The sequence below is a fragment of the Elephas maximus genome, chromosome 6 (genome assembly GCF_024166365.1).
Source record: "Elephas maximus indicus isolate mEleMax1 chromosome 6, mEleMax1 primary haplotype, whole genome shotgun sequence".
NCBI classification, from domain to species: Eukaryota; Metazoa; Chordata; class Mammalia; order Proboscidea; family Elephantidae; genus Elephas; species Elephas maximus.
In genome coordinates this window covers 55,941,039-55,954,081 of record NC_064824.1, presented here as the reverse complement: position 1 = coordinate 55,954,081, position 13,043 = coordinate 55,941,039, and the positions used below count along the sequence as shown (strand labels likewise).

General features: G+C 38.2%; 1 protein-coding gene across 14 annotated transcripts in view; it reads right to left on the bottom strand.

Annotated features, from left to right (window-relative positions):
* The window catches only part of PKP4 (plakophilin 4), a 312,885-nt gene that overhangs the window by 69,474 nt on the left and 230,368 nt on the right, over positions 1-13,043 (bottom strand). For all 14 annotated transcript variants that reach the window (XM_049888796.1, XM_049888795.1, XM_049888800.1 and 11 more), the window contains one exon: positions 10,568-11,120. In XM_049888796.1, the coding sequence (XP_049744753.1) occupies positions 10,568-11,120 (553 nt within the window). The remainder of the gene's footprint in view (positions 1-10,567; positions 11,121-13,043) is intronic.

The window sequence follows — 13,043 nt, the reverse complement described above, 5'->3', positions numbered from 1 at the left end:
CTCCATCCACGTCATTAAGGTTGACTCTACTTTGAGGAGGCAGCTCCTCCCCAGTCATCTTTTGGAGTGCCTTCCAGCCTGGGGGGCTCATCTTCCTGCACTATATCAGACAATGTTCTGCTGCTATTCATAAGGTTTTCACTGGCTAATGCTTTTCAGAAGTAGACTGCCGGGTCCTTCTTCCTCATCTGTCTTAGTCCAGAAGCTCAGCTGAAACTTGTCCTCCATGGATGACCCTGCTGGTACCTGAATACCCTTGGGATAGCTTCCAGTTTCACAGCAACACGCAAGCCCCCACAGTACGACAAGCTGACAGACACGTGGGGGATTCATTTCTTAGCTGTAAGCTATTTTATGACAGTGACCAAAAAGAAAATGCCCTTTTCTAGTTTCACAAGGTTTTCATAAACAGATACATGCAGTCGTTCACAGCATTCTCTTTCACTGCCTGCAGAACTGCCTGGTCTTACATGTAAGTGGTCAGTCCTTTGGAGGTGGAGCCTGCCATGTCTCACACCCCTTTAAGTTGCAACACCTAAGACAACACCTAAAAAACAGTGCTTACTAAAGGTTGATTTGAGTTGGAATCAACTTGACAGCAATGGGTTTTTAAAACGCTGATGTTCAAAAAGTAGCTCTCTCCATTAATTTACATATGCTTTTTACAGGAAACCACTGGAAATTGTATGCTAAAGAACTTGGAATATTATCAATGAATGAATAGAATTTGGTATTATTTTATTATTTATCATGGTATTTCCTTTAAAAAAAAAAGCAAAGGGAAACAAAGACTTGTTTTACAGGAACCCACACAGCATTCTTATTTACCTTCTTTCTGGTATAACGGAAATGCACAAAGTTAGCAGAGAAACTTTAAATATTTAAAATATTCTTTGATTGAAACTGTTCACAAGAGACTTATATAAAAAAAGTAGATTTCAAAACCAAACATTTTAGTTTCTTTTAAAATGTGTATCAGTAAATTCTGTATTATGTACAGTTACAAAAAGATAGGATCATTCCCAGTTCAGTTAATCATATCACAAGTAAAAGCAAATGGGCCTGAATGTGAGTGCTAATTACATGTTGCTTAGTGATGAGCAGCAAGTAAGTTAATAAATACACAAAGCTAAATGTGAATGATTATTACCTACCCTGAACAATAAGGTGAAATGGGAAGAAACTAAATGAACCAATGTGGGTTTTATCTACTGGCTCCCCGCTTGCTAAAATGAAGACTACAAGTTCATACAATTTTATAACTGGGTGATTATCCAGCTGAACCATCTCACAGCAAAAACGAGGAAACTTAGAGCCCAAAAGGAAACGTAATTCACCTCCATCAAAGAACTACTTCCTGCAAGGAAATCAGAGATAAATGCTGTGTCATTAAAAACCCAACACCAGCCACAGCTATCCCTCAAGGATTAATGATGTGGTGTGAGAAACTTCCCTGAAGTCAACAGGGCCTTACACAATATAAGGTTCAAAGAGGAAGTCTGAGCCTACCAGGGGTCTATGGAAGCTGATGTAACTCTAAAGATGGTATTATAATTGTTACCGTATAATTCTCATTTGAGGATCTCAACTTTTAATTCACTGGCAGTTTTCTCATTCTGCTTAGCAGAGGTTTAAGTTTTACTTCTTTATGGAGTCCATGGCAATCTTGAACAAAAGTGCACGCGCTATTTCTGTTAGTGGTGACAAAGTGCTCAGGTACAAGCACAAGTCCTGAGTAATCTTAGCAATTCAAGGTGCTATTTTAACATTTAATGGAGCCAAAGGTACTCTTGGAACACTGAGAGATCCTGAGGATTATGACACACTCGGGCAGAGGAAAGCCAAGCACTGGATGCTCCTGAAGCCCCCAAGCCTGTGCTCCTACCACGACACTGGGACGTGAAATAAGAACAAAGCATTCTGTACCATTATCACAGGATTATATTTTCATTGTACAAGGATCTGGCTGGATTCTTCACTGGAATTCATGAAACATGAAAATTTTTATAAACATTAACATTGTTAAATGATTACAGTTGTTATTCTTAGTTGCTGCCCAGTCGATTTTTGACTTATGGCAACCCCATGCAACAGAGCAGAACTGCCTCATAGTATTTTCAGGGGCGTAATCTTTTCGGAAGCAGATCACTAGGTCTTTCTTCCATGTAGCTGCTGGGTGGGTGTGAACCACCAACCTTTCTATTAGCAGCAAAGTTCTTAACCATTTTACCACTAAGGCTCCTTAAAGTATTATCAGTGAGATAATATTATTATATGTAACAAACTATGATGGGAAATGAAGGCTTAAATTATAATGATATGTGGCACTTTCTTGGTATTAAAAATCTTTCTAAATAACATAACTGTTACTATTTGTGTTTATCTGTGTATACATTAAAAATAAAACCAAAACATACAGGCATTGCATTAAAAAAAATTACAAAATTATACAGCCTCTGTAGATTAAGTAAAATGATTGTGTAGAAAGCGCACCATAACTATCATTTAAGCTAGAAGACTGTAATTATGTTTCATAATTGTTATTAGAAAATTTTTCCAGAAGTATTTCCACGGATTAATTTTTAATAACCTTACCTCTCAATTCCCCCTCCCAATAATGGAAAACACTGATATTCCATATATTATTTATCCAACCAATAATTTCTACTTGCAATTCCATAAATACACATTAATGTACCCATTACAATGATATATTTCTTGTGAGTTAAAACTTTACATTTAACACAGTAGAAATAAACATAAATTTATCTTATAAACATGAACTTTTCCTTCTCAAAACTTTTCTCAACACGTATACATATTTTTCTGTGGTAGAAAGTAAGTTTGTAACACATTGTATCATCATTTAAATTATGATCATCAAATGTCCGAGGAACTAAGTCTACGCTTCAGGCCAACTAGAAGGTTATTAATCTTTGAAATCAAGAACCACAACGACACGCAAGTCATTTTCTGAAATAAGAATAAAAGAAAGAATTCACCAATTGAGATCCATATTCGGATTAAGTGGGCAGGTAGATGATGGAAAGCAACAGTCCCCTGGGACCTGTTTAAGGAAATCCTTTGTTTCTTTAGAACTGCTGCATTTGAAGGAAAAAAAAATTCCATGGCCAGCTAGGTCTAGTGTTTTTTTCTTGAAACAAAGTTTAAAGTCACTTTCATTGCCAGAGAAGCGGGCTTTTTAAACCAAAGGAGAGAGGCCCTCAGGGTTAAGCACAGAGACAACAATTTGTGAGTTCTCCTCCTTCCTTTGGTTCTCCCTTTACTCTAGCGCAAGCATAGATTTCTGCATATCCGTTCTACATATATAGAGAGAGGATCACAGAAGTCCTCAGAACCATTTATGTTTTACTGTTTGTTTGGGAGACAGAATTTCATAAATCATCCGCACATAATTTTGCTGCATACTTTTAAGAGACATGCCAGAAATATTTTAAACCAAGTATAAGCCACTGATTGTGGAATGAAAAAGTGGCTTTTCCACTAGGAATTTATTTAAGTTCAAAATCAAGCTCAATATCAATGGTTCATGCAAAATTATTCAATTAGAAAATCTCAAAAAGGCTTTACCTTTCTCAGAAGTCATAAGGGAAAAAAAGATTAATTTTACCACACAAAAATATTAAAAATTTTGGTAAAGAAAATATACTAAAATCAAAAGACAAATGACAAAATGGGGAGATATTTAAGAAGTATATTACAAAGGAGAAATTTCTTCAAGTATAAAAAGCTTTTATAAATTATAAAAGTTCACAAAAGACCTGAACTTGTGATTTGTAGGAAAAAAGTTAAATAAATAAAATGGCCAATAAACATAATAAATCTCAACCTCAGTCATAACCTGATAAAGGCCTTTAAAACAAGGAGTTACAGCTTTTTACCTATCGGACTGAAAAAGATGAAGATTTCTGATAATATATGTTGGTAGTGAAGGGATAGTGAAACAAGCATACTCTTAAACTATTGGTGGAAATGTAAATCTGTGCAGTCTTCTTGGAGACAATATTTTGCAAAGAAAGAATGCGTATACATTTTGATCCAACAATTCCACTTCGAGAAATGAATCCTGGAGGTGAGGCCAAGAAGACGGAATAGACAGATGCTTCCGGCGAGCCCTCTTACAATAAAGACCCGAAAAAACAAGTGAAATGAGTATATTTATGACAAGCTAGGAGCCCTGAACATCAAAGGCAAAGTTAGAGAACAAACTGAGCAGCAGGGGAAGGAAGGGACGGTTCAGAAGCAAAGAGGACTTACTGGACCTGAGTTGCCAGGAGCCCTCAGGCACCATTCTGAGGAGTGCCTGTGGTGGGCCGATACTAGCGTTCGGCCTCAGTTTCCTCAGGGAGAAGCAGCCAGTTGCAGAGCCTACTCACACCTCCGGAAAGAGAGAAGAACGCTGCTCTCAGTAAAAGCAAAGTACTTGCGTATATTTTTCCGCGCCCCCCGCCATCAAGCCGGCTTCAGCAGGGGTTGATTTCCCTGGGGCTGAGATAGGCACTGTTGAGCACCTAAAGCCATCCTCCTAGCCTTGGAGAAGGAATAAATTTGAGTTAGGAGAAAAGATAATTTGTCACCTCCACTAACCAGGGGAGCTAAGGACAGAAGCAGCTCCTGTCCAAGCATAAATGGTCCGTGGACTTTGAGTACCTTTCCCGCTGCAAAATGACAGCACTAAATTTCTACCTATCCATAATTATGCTGAATGTAAACGGACTAAATGCACCAATAAAGAGATAGAGAGTGGCAGAACGGATTAAAAAACATGATCCGTTTATATGCTGCTTACAAGAGACACACCTCAGACTTAGAGACACAAACAAACTAAAACTCAAAGGATGGAAAAAAAAATATCAAGCAAACAACAATCATAAAAGAGCAGGAGTGGAAATATTAATTTCTGACAAAACAGACTTTAAAGTTAAATCCGTCATAAATGATAAGAAAGGACACTAAATAATGATGAAAGGGACAATATACCAGGAGGATATAACCATATTAAATATTTATACACCCAATGACAGGGCTGCAAGATACATAAAACAAACTCTAACAGCATTGAAAAGTGAGATAAACAGCTCCACAGAAATAGTAGGAGACTTCGACACACTGCTTTTGGTGAAGGACAGGACATCCAGAAAGCTCAATAAAGATATGGAAGATATAAATGCCACAATCAACCAACGTGACCTTATAGAATATACAGAATACAGAATACTCCACCCAACAGCAGCCAAGTATACGTTCTTTTCTAGTGCACATGGAACATTCTCTAGAATAGACCACATATTAGGTCATAAAGCAAGCCTTAACAGAATCCAAAACACTGAAATATTACAAAGCATCTTCTCTGACTATAAGGCCATGAAAGTATAAATCAATAACAGAAAAGCAGGGAAAAGAAATCAAACACTTGGAAACGGAACAATGCCCTGCTCAAAAAGACTGGATTATAGAAGACATTAAGGATGGAATAAAGAAATTCATAGAATCCAAAGAGGACGAAAACACTCCCTATCAGAACCTTTGGGTCACAGCGAAAGAGGTGCTCAGAGGTCAATTTATATCAATAAATACACACATACAAAAAAGGAGAAAGGGCCAAAATCAAAGAATTATCCCTACAACTCGAACGAATAGAAAGAGAACAACAAAAGAAACCCTCAGGCACCAGAAGAAAACAAATAATAAAAATTAGAGCAGGATTAAATGAAATAGAAAACAGAAAAAAACTGAAAGTATTAACAAGACCAAAACCTGGTTCCTTGAAAAAATTAACAAAATTGATAAACCACTGGCCAACCTGACAAAAAAAAAAAACAAAAACAGGAGAGGAAGCAAATCACCCAAATAAGAAATGAGAGGGGCGATATTACAACAGACCCAACTGAAATGAAAAGAACCATATCAGATTACTATGAAAAATTATACTCTAACAAATTTGAAAACCTAGAAGAAATGGATGAATTCCTAGAAACACACTACCTACCTAAACTAACACAAACAGAGGTAGAACAACTAAATAGACCCATAACAAAAGAAGAGATTGAAAAGGTAATCAAAAAACTCCCAACAAAAAAACAGCCCTGGCCCCGACAGGTTCACTGCAGAGTTCTACCAAACTTTCAGAGAAGCATTAACACCACTACTACTAAAGGTATTTCAGAGCATAGAAAAGGACAGAATACTCCCAAACTCATTCTATGAAGCCAGCATATCCCTGATACCAAAACCAGGTAAAGACACCACAAAAAAAGAAAATTACTGACCTATATCCCTCATGAACTTAGATGTAAAAATCCTCAACAAAATTCTAGCCATTAGAATTCAACAACATAACAAAAAAATAAGTCACCACGACCAAGTGGGATTTATACCAGGTATGCACGGATGGTTCAACATTAGAAAAACAATTCACGTAATCTATTTTTTTTTATCATATAAATAAAACAAAAGAATCACATGATTTTATCAATTGATGCAGAAAAAGCATTTGACAAAGTTCAACAACGATTCATGATAAAAACTCTCAGCAAAATAGGAATATAAGGAAAAGTCCTCAACATAATAAAGGGCATTTATACAAAGCCAATAGCCAACATGATCCTAAATGGAGAAAGTCTGAAAGCATTCCCCTTGAGATCGGGAACCAAAGATGCCCTTTATCAACACTCTTATTCATCATTGTGCTGCAGGTCCTAGCCAGAGCAATTAGGCTAGAAAAAGAAATAAAGGGCATCCACGTTGGCAAGGAAGAAAAGTATCTCTATTTGCAGATGACATGGTCTTATACACAGAAAACCCTAAGGAATCCTCCAGAAAACTACTGAAACTAATAGAAGAATTCAGTAGAGTATTGGGACACAAGATAAACATACAAAAATCAGTTGGATTCCTCTACACCAACAAAAAGAACATGAAAGAGGAAATTACCAAATCAATACCATTTACAACAGCCCCCAAGAAGATAAAATACTTAGGAGTAAATCTTACCAGATATGTAAAAGACTTATACAACGAAAACTACAAACACTTCTGCAAGAAACCAAAAGAGACCTACGTAAGTGGAAAAACATACCTTGCTCATGGACAGGGAGACTTAACATTGTAAAAATGTCTAGTCTACCAAAAGCCATCTACAGATTTAATGCAATTCTGATTGAAATTCCAATGACGTTCTTTAATGAGACAGAGAAACAAATCACCAACTTCGTATGGAAGGGAAAGAGGCCCCGGATAAGTAAAGTGTAATGAAAAAGAAGAACAAATTGGGAGGCCTCACCCTACCTGATTTTAGAACCTATTATACCACCACAGTAGTCAAAACAGCCTGGTACTGGTACAACAACAGATACATGGACCAATGGAACAGAATTGAGAATCCAGACAAAAATCCATTCACATATGAGCAGTTGATGTTTGACAAAGTCCCTAAATCAATTAAATGGGGAAAAGACAGTCTTTTTAACAAATGATGCTGGCATAACTGGATATCCATCTGCAAAAAAATGAAACAAAGCCCATACTTCACACCATGCACAAAAACTAACTCAAAATGGATCAAAGACATAAATATAAAATCTAAAATGATAAAGACCATGGAAGAAAAGATAGGGACAACATTAGAGGCCCTAATGCATGGCATAAACAGTATATAAAACATTACTAACAATGCAGAAGAAAAACTAGATAACTGGGAGCTCCTAAATACCAAAACACCTTTGCTCATCCAAAGACTTCACCAAAACAGTAAAAAAGATTACCTACAGGCTGGGAAAAAGTTTTTAGCTATGTCATCTCCAATCAGCGCCTGATGTATAAAATCTATGATACTGCAAAAACTCAACTATAAAAAGACAAATAACCCAATTAAAAAATGGGCCAAAGATATCAACAACAGACACTTCACTAAAGAAGACATTCGGGTAGCTAACAGATACATGAGGAAATGCTCACGATCATTAGCCAGTAGAGAAATGCAAATCAAAACTATAATGAGATTCCATCTCACTCCAACATGGCTGCCAGTAATCCAAAAAACACAAAATAATAAATGTTGAAGAGGTTGTGGAGAGACTGGAACTAGCTTCTACACTGTTGGTGGGAATATAAATTGGTACAAGCACTTTGGAAATCGATTTGGCGCTTCCTTAAAAAGCTAGAAATAGAACTACCATATAATCCAGCAATCCTACTCCTTGGAATTTATTCTAGAGAAATAAGCGCCTTTACACGAAGAGATGTATGCAATCGCATGTTCACTGCAGCACTGTTTACAATTGCAAAAAGATGGAAGCAACCAAGGTGCCCATCAACAGATGAATGGATAAATTATGGTATATTCACACAATGGAATACTACGCACTGATAAAGAACAGTGATGAATCTGTGAAACATTTTATATCATGGAGGAATCTGGAAGGCATTATGCTGAATGAAATTAGTCAGTTGCAAAAGGACAAATATTGTATGAGACCACTACTATAAGAACTCAAATAGTTTAAACAGAGAAGAAAATATTCTTTGATGGTTACGAAAGGCTGGAGGGAGGAGGAAGGGAGAGGCACAGTAGATAAGAACTACTTTAGGTGAAGGGAAAGACAACACACAATACAGGACTAAGCCAAAAGCAAGGAAGTTTCCTGAATACACTGAGTGCTTTGAAGGCCAGCGTAGCAGGAATGGGGGCTTGGGGACCAAGTTTTCAGGGGACATCTAATTCAACTGGCATAAAAAAATCTATTAAGAAAACATTCTGCATCCCACTTTGGAGAGTGGCGCCTGGGGTCTTAAATGCTAGCAAGAGTCCATCTAAGATGCATCAATTGGTCTCAACCCACATGGAGCAATGGAGAATGAAGAACATCAAGGACATAAGGTAATTACGAGCCCAAGAGACAGAAAGGGACACATAAACCAGAAACCACATCAGCCTGAGAGTAGAAGAACTAGATGGTGCCTGGCTACAACCAATCACTGCCCTGACAGGGAACACAACAGAGAAACCCTGAGGGAGCAAGAGGGCAGTGGGATGCAGACCCCAAATTCTTGTAAAAATACCAGACTTAATGGTCTGACTGAGACTAGAAGGACCCCGGTGGTCACAGTCCCCAGACCTTTTGTTAGCCCAAGACAGAAACCATTCCCAAAGCCAACTCTTCAGACAGGGATTGGACTGGACAATGGGACAGAAAAAGATGCTGGTGAAAAATGAGTTTCTTGGATCAAGTAGACACTTGAGACTATGTTGGCATCTCTTATCTGGAGGGGAGACAAGAAGGCAGAAGGTGTCAGGAGCTGGCAGAATGGACACGAAAACAGAGTGGAGGAAAGGAGCGGGCTGTCTCATTAGGGGGAGAGCAATTGGGAGTACATAAAAAAAACATAGCAAGGTATATATAAATTTTTGTATGAGAGACTGACTTGATTTGTAAACTTTCACTTAAAGCACAATAAAAATTAAAAAAAGAAGAAAGAAGAAATGATTGCCACAGCTACCCTAATACATATGTGCTGGTATTCAGGAAGAAGCATGGATGCCGCTTCACTGTCTCTGATAGCTAAAAATGAAAAAACAAACTAAATGCCCACTAACACGAAGTGCTTAAATGAATTATAAAACATCTATAAAAACGGGGTGCCATGCATCTACTAATAAAGAATGAAGTGGAGCTCTCAGATACATGAAGTAGAAAAAACAAGGTATAGAAAAAACGTGTAATTCCATCAGTACAGAAGAAAACACACTGTGCATTTGTATGTAATGTATATGCTTAGATAAGTAAACAAACATTTGGGAAGATACCTTAGGCGCTAAGTGGATTGGGCGAGGGTAAAAGGGGAACTTGAGACATTCTCTTCTCATATTCGGATAGTTTTAACTTTTTTTTTTTACCGTTGTGTATATGCTACTTTAAAAATATGATATAAAAATCTCATTTCAACAAAAAGAACAAAGTCTTTATATTGTACGCAAAACCCTGAAGGGAACGGCTATAACATCAGGGATTGGTGTCATGATTTAATCCAAGTGGCATTTGAAGATAATTCATGAGAGCTTTGTCCATTTTCCAAATCAAGGCAGCAATGGGGGGAATCTGTATTCTTTCTATTCCATTAAAGCATATCTAGATACAATATACTTAAGCATTTAAATAGATCTTCTGATAGTACCTTTTAGCATAACTTAAGGGTATGAGTAGGCCTGGCTGTTAAAAGAAAAATCTTTCATTAAAACAACAGCAACAAACAGCCTAGAATTCCAGGCAATTCTTCTAAAATGGAAAAAAAAGTATATCTTAAACCCTAATCTTTTGAGGGGAAAAATGTATTCACTGCAAAGAAAGAGCTTCACTGATACAAATCTATTATATAGTTTTATGCATTAAAAATCACGATCCTGAAAGACAAGTTTCCTGAAGTTCACAGTGTACATTCTGAGATATAAACAGAAGCTTTTACCTTGCTATTATTCTGTTTATGCCATGGTCGCGCAGAAGACTCCCCCCACCCCCTGCTTTATGTAGTGCTTTCACCTTGTACTCACCCGTAAGGCTGTCTGGCCGAGGTGGAACCATCCTCTCGTAAATGTCATATTGTTGCTGTCCGAATTGCTCCATGTCGTGAACAGTCCTTTGCAGTGAAGGTCCCAGATGCTGTGGTACGGCAGTCATCCCTGAGCGTTTGGGGGACGACGACCCCACCTGGCCTTGGGATGGGGAAGCTACTCGAGTCTGTGCATCTGTCAGTGTTAGTGGTGACCCCACTCTGGTAGTGGTTTGGTATTGAGGGGTTGGTCCGTTGGGACTGGAGGTCTGCCGAGAGGTGAGGGACCCAATCCGTCGTACAGCTGTTGGGGAGGCGGGTCTCTGTGCGGAGAATGACGAGGGTGCCCGCTGAGCGGGTAATGTGGTGGAGGAATATGCACTCGGGTTCAGTGGTCGGGAGTCGGTCACTGATGGAGAGCCAAATCCACTACCCAAAGAAGTTCTCAGTGACCCCCTTGAAGGAGACACGCCTGTGCTGATAACATAAGAAGGAGACTGTGCTCTAGATGGAACTGAACTAACTCTTCTCATGGCCCGATTGGCTACTGATGGCTGATGAAAGGGGGGAGAAAAGAGAATGGGTTTATCCAGGGTTTTGTGTTCAATGTCATTAGACACACACACACACAAAATGCACAGCTCTCTACAGAAAGTGAATTTATTTATTTTAGGCATTTGTTTCTTTTCCTTTTCATGTTTTACAGTTGGATCTTAAATTTTCCACACTGAGTTTTTCTTGTTCTATTTTGTGTGCGCGTGTGGTTTAATCTCTACTTTTCTTACTTCAGAAAACTAAAATCAAAGTGTAAAAGAGATCTGAAGGCATTTACTATTCCTTTTTCTTTACATTTTTATCCTCTGGCCTATGCCTTTTTCATAATATATTAAATATTCCAAGTGCTACAAACAACTCACAGGTGTGAAGGGTCACTGGAGAAATGTACTTACTTTGTTCCCTGTGATTCACAGTTTGCCCAAGATAATGCGTTTATGTAAAACAAAAAAAATTTTTTTGAATACCTCAATCTAAATGTAGCTAGAGGAGTATCTATGTTTAGTCTTTATGGGTTGGCCCCATTATCAAAAGGAATGTGTTCTTTCAGTGTGGAACAAATGAATGCTTGGATAGTGTCTGGGTCCAACGCTCTTCTCTGTATTTTCAACGGACAGTATGGCTAACAAATGCTGTAGCCAAATTTGTTTGCACTTCTACCTCAAGTGTGGATTCTAGTGATTTTAGTTATTTTTTCCTACATCCTTCCATCAATGAGCTCTTTAACTGGTAGACAGAAATGCAAATAAAGGCACCCCAAAATCTGTTCCATCAGGAAGAATGTTCAGGGCGTCTGGTGGGTTCTTTTCCTAGCCAGCTAGGAAAGACCAAAACGGAAAATGAAGATCATTTCTGCCATGGCTGATCCTACTGTGAGTCAGTAGACTCTTGCAAACAGTGGATCTCAGATCTCTTTCTTAACGCTGTACAGCAGTTAAGAAGAATGATGATTGGACTGCAGAACTGGCCTGAAAGAAACAGGCACAGGACAAAGAAAAGTAGGCTGAGAAAAGACAATAATCATTAGGGCATTATGCTATGAGCCTAGTAACAGGCTATTCTGTATATCTCCTTAGTGACTGCTAGAGAACAGGAGTCATCAGTTCCCATCCACTTTTAGTTGTGCTGATAAGGGAAGAAGCAGGGCTAGATCAGGACTTTGGACACCCTTAGTGAGTCGGAATCGACTCGAGGGCACCGGGTTTTTTTTTTTTTTTTCAGCTGTCACAAGAGGATGGGTACTTTGTGTGCAGGTGGCACGAGCACCTGGGCTGGCTGAAACACCTGCTCTGAGACCTCGTATGTGCTCAAGCTCAGCAACTCTGGGAAAGCAATAGCCATGGAGAGGAGAAGATCTGGGGAGGCTAGGGAAAACAACAAACCAAGAAACAGGGGGTTCAAAATTAGTAGACATTTGGAAAGTTAAGATTTGTGCTCCGAGTTCGCTAATAGTGCTAAAACTAAGAAAACCCCACTATGAGTTGCAGACTACCAAAATGGGATGATACTTGGCCCAAAGAGCTAGAAAATGTGTTGTCCAGACTACTTGCAAATCAAGTCTTAAAGACTCTCTTACAACATATTTCTTCCCCTGCAGAAACAAAATAAATCTGCCACAAGTTTTTTTTTTTTTGCTTTTTAAAAGGTAACATGATCGCTTTTAGGAAAAAAGAGATAATTTCTACAGTTAAGATAATTACTGTTCAAAAGTGTGACTTCTGACATGCTGACATAGAAATTTCCATAAGCAGATGAACTACTATAGGCATTTAGTCCAAAGCTTCTCCAGCTTTTCCATCAAAGCATCTTAACAGCAGAGGAGGAAAAGTATAATCCAAGGACTGCAGCACAGCTTGAAGTAACTTGTTGCAAACACAAAATTTCCTGCTTTATATTTCAAATTACTTAAAAGTTTTTCCCCT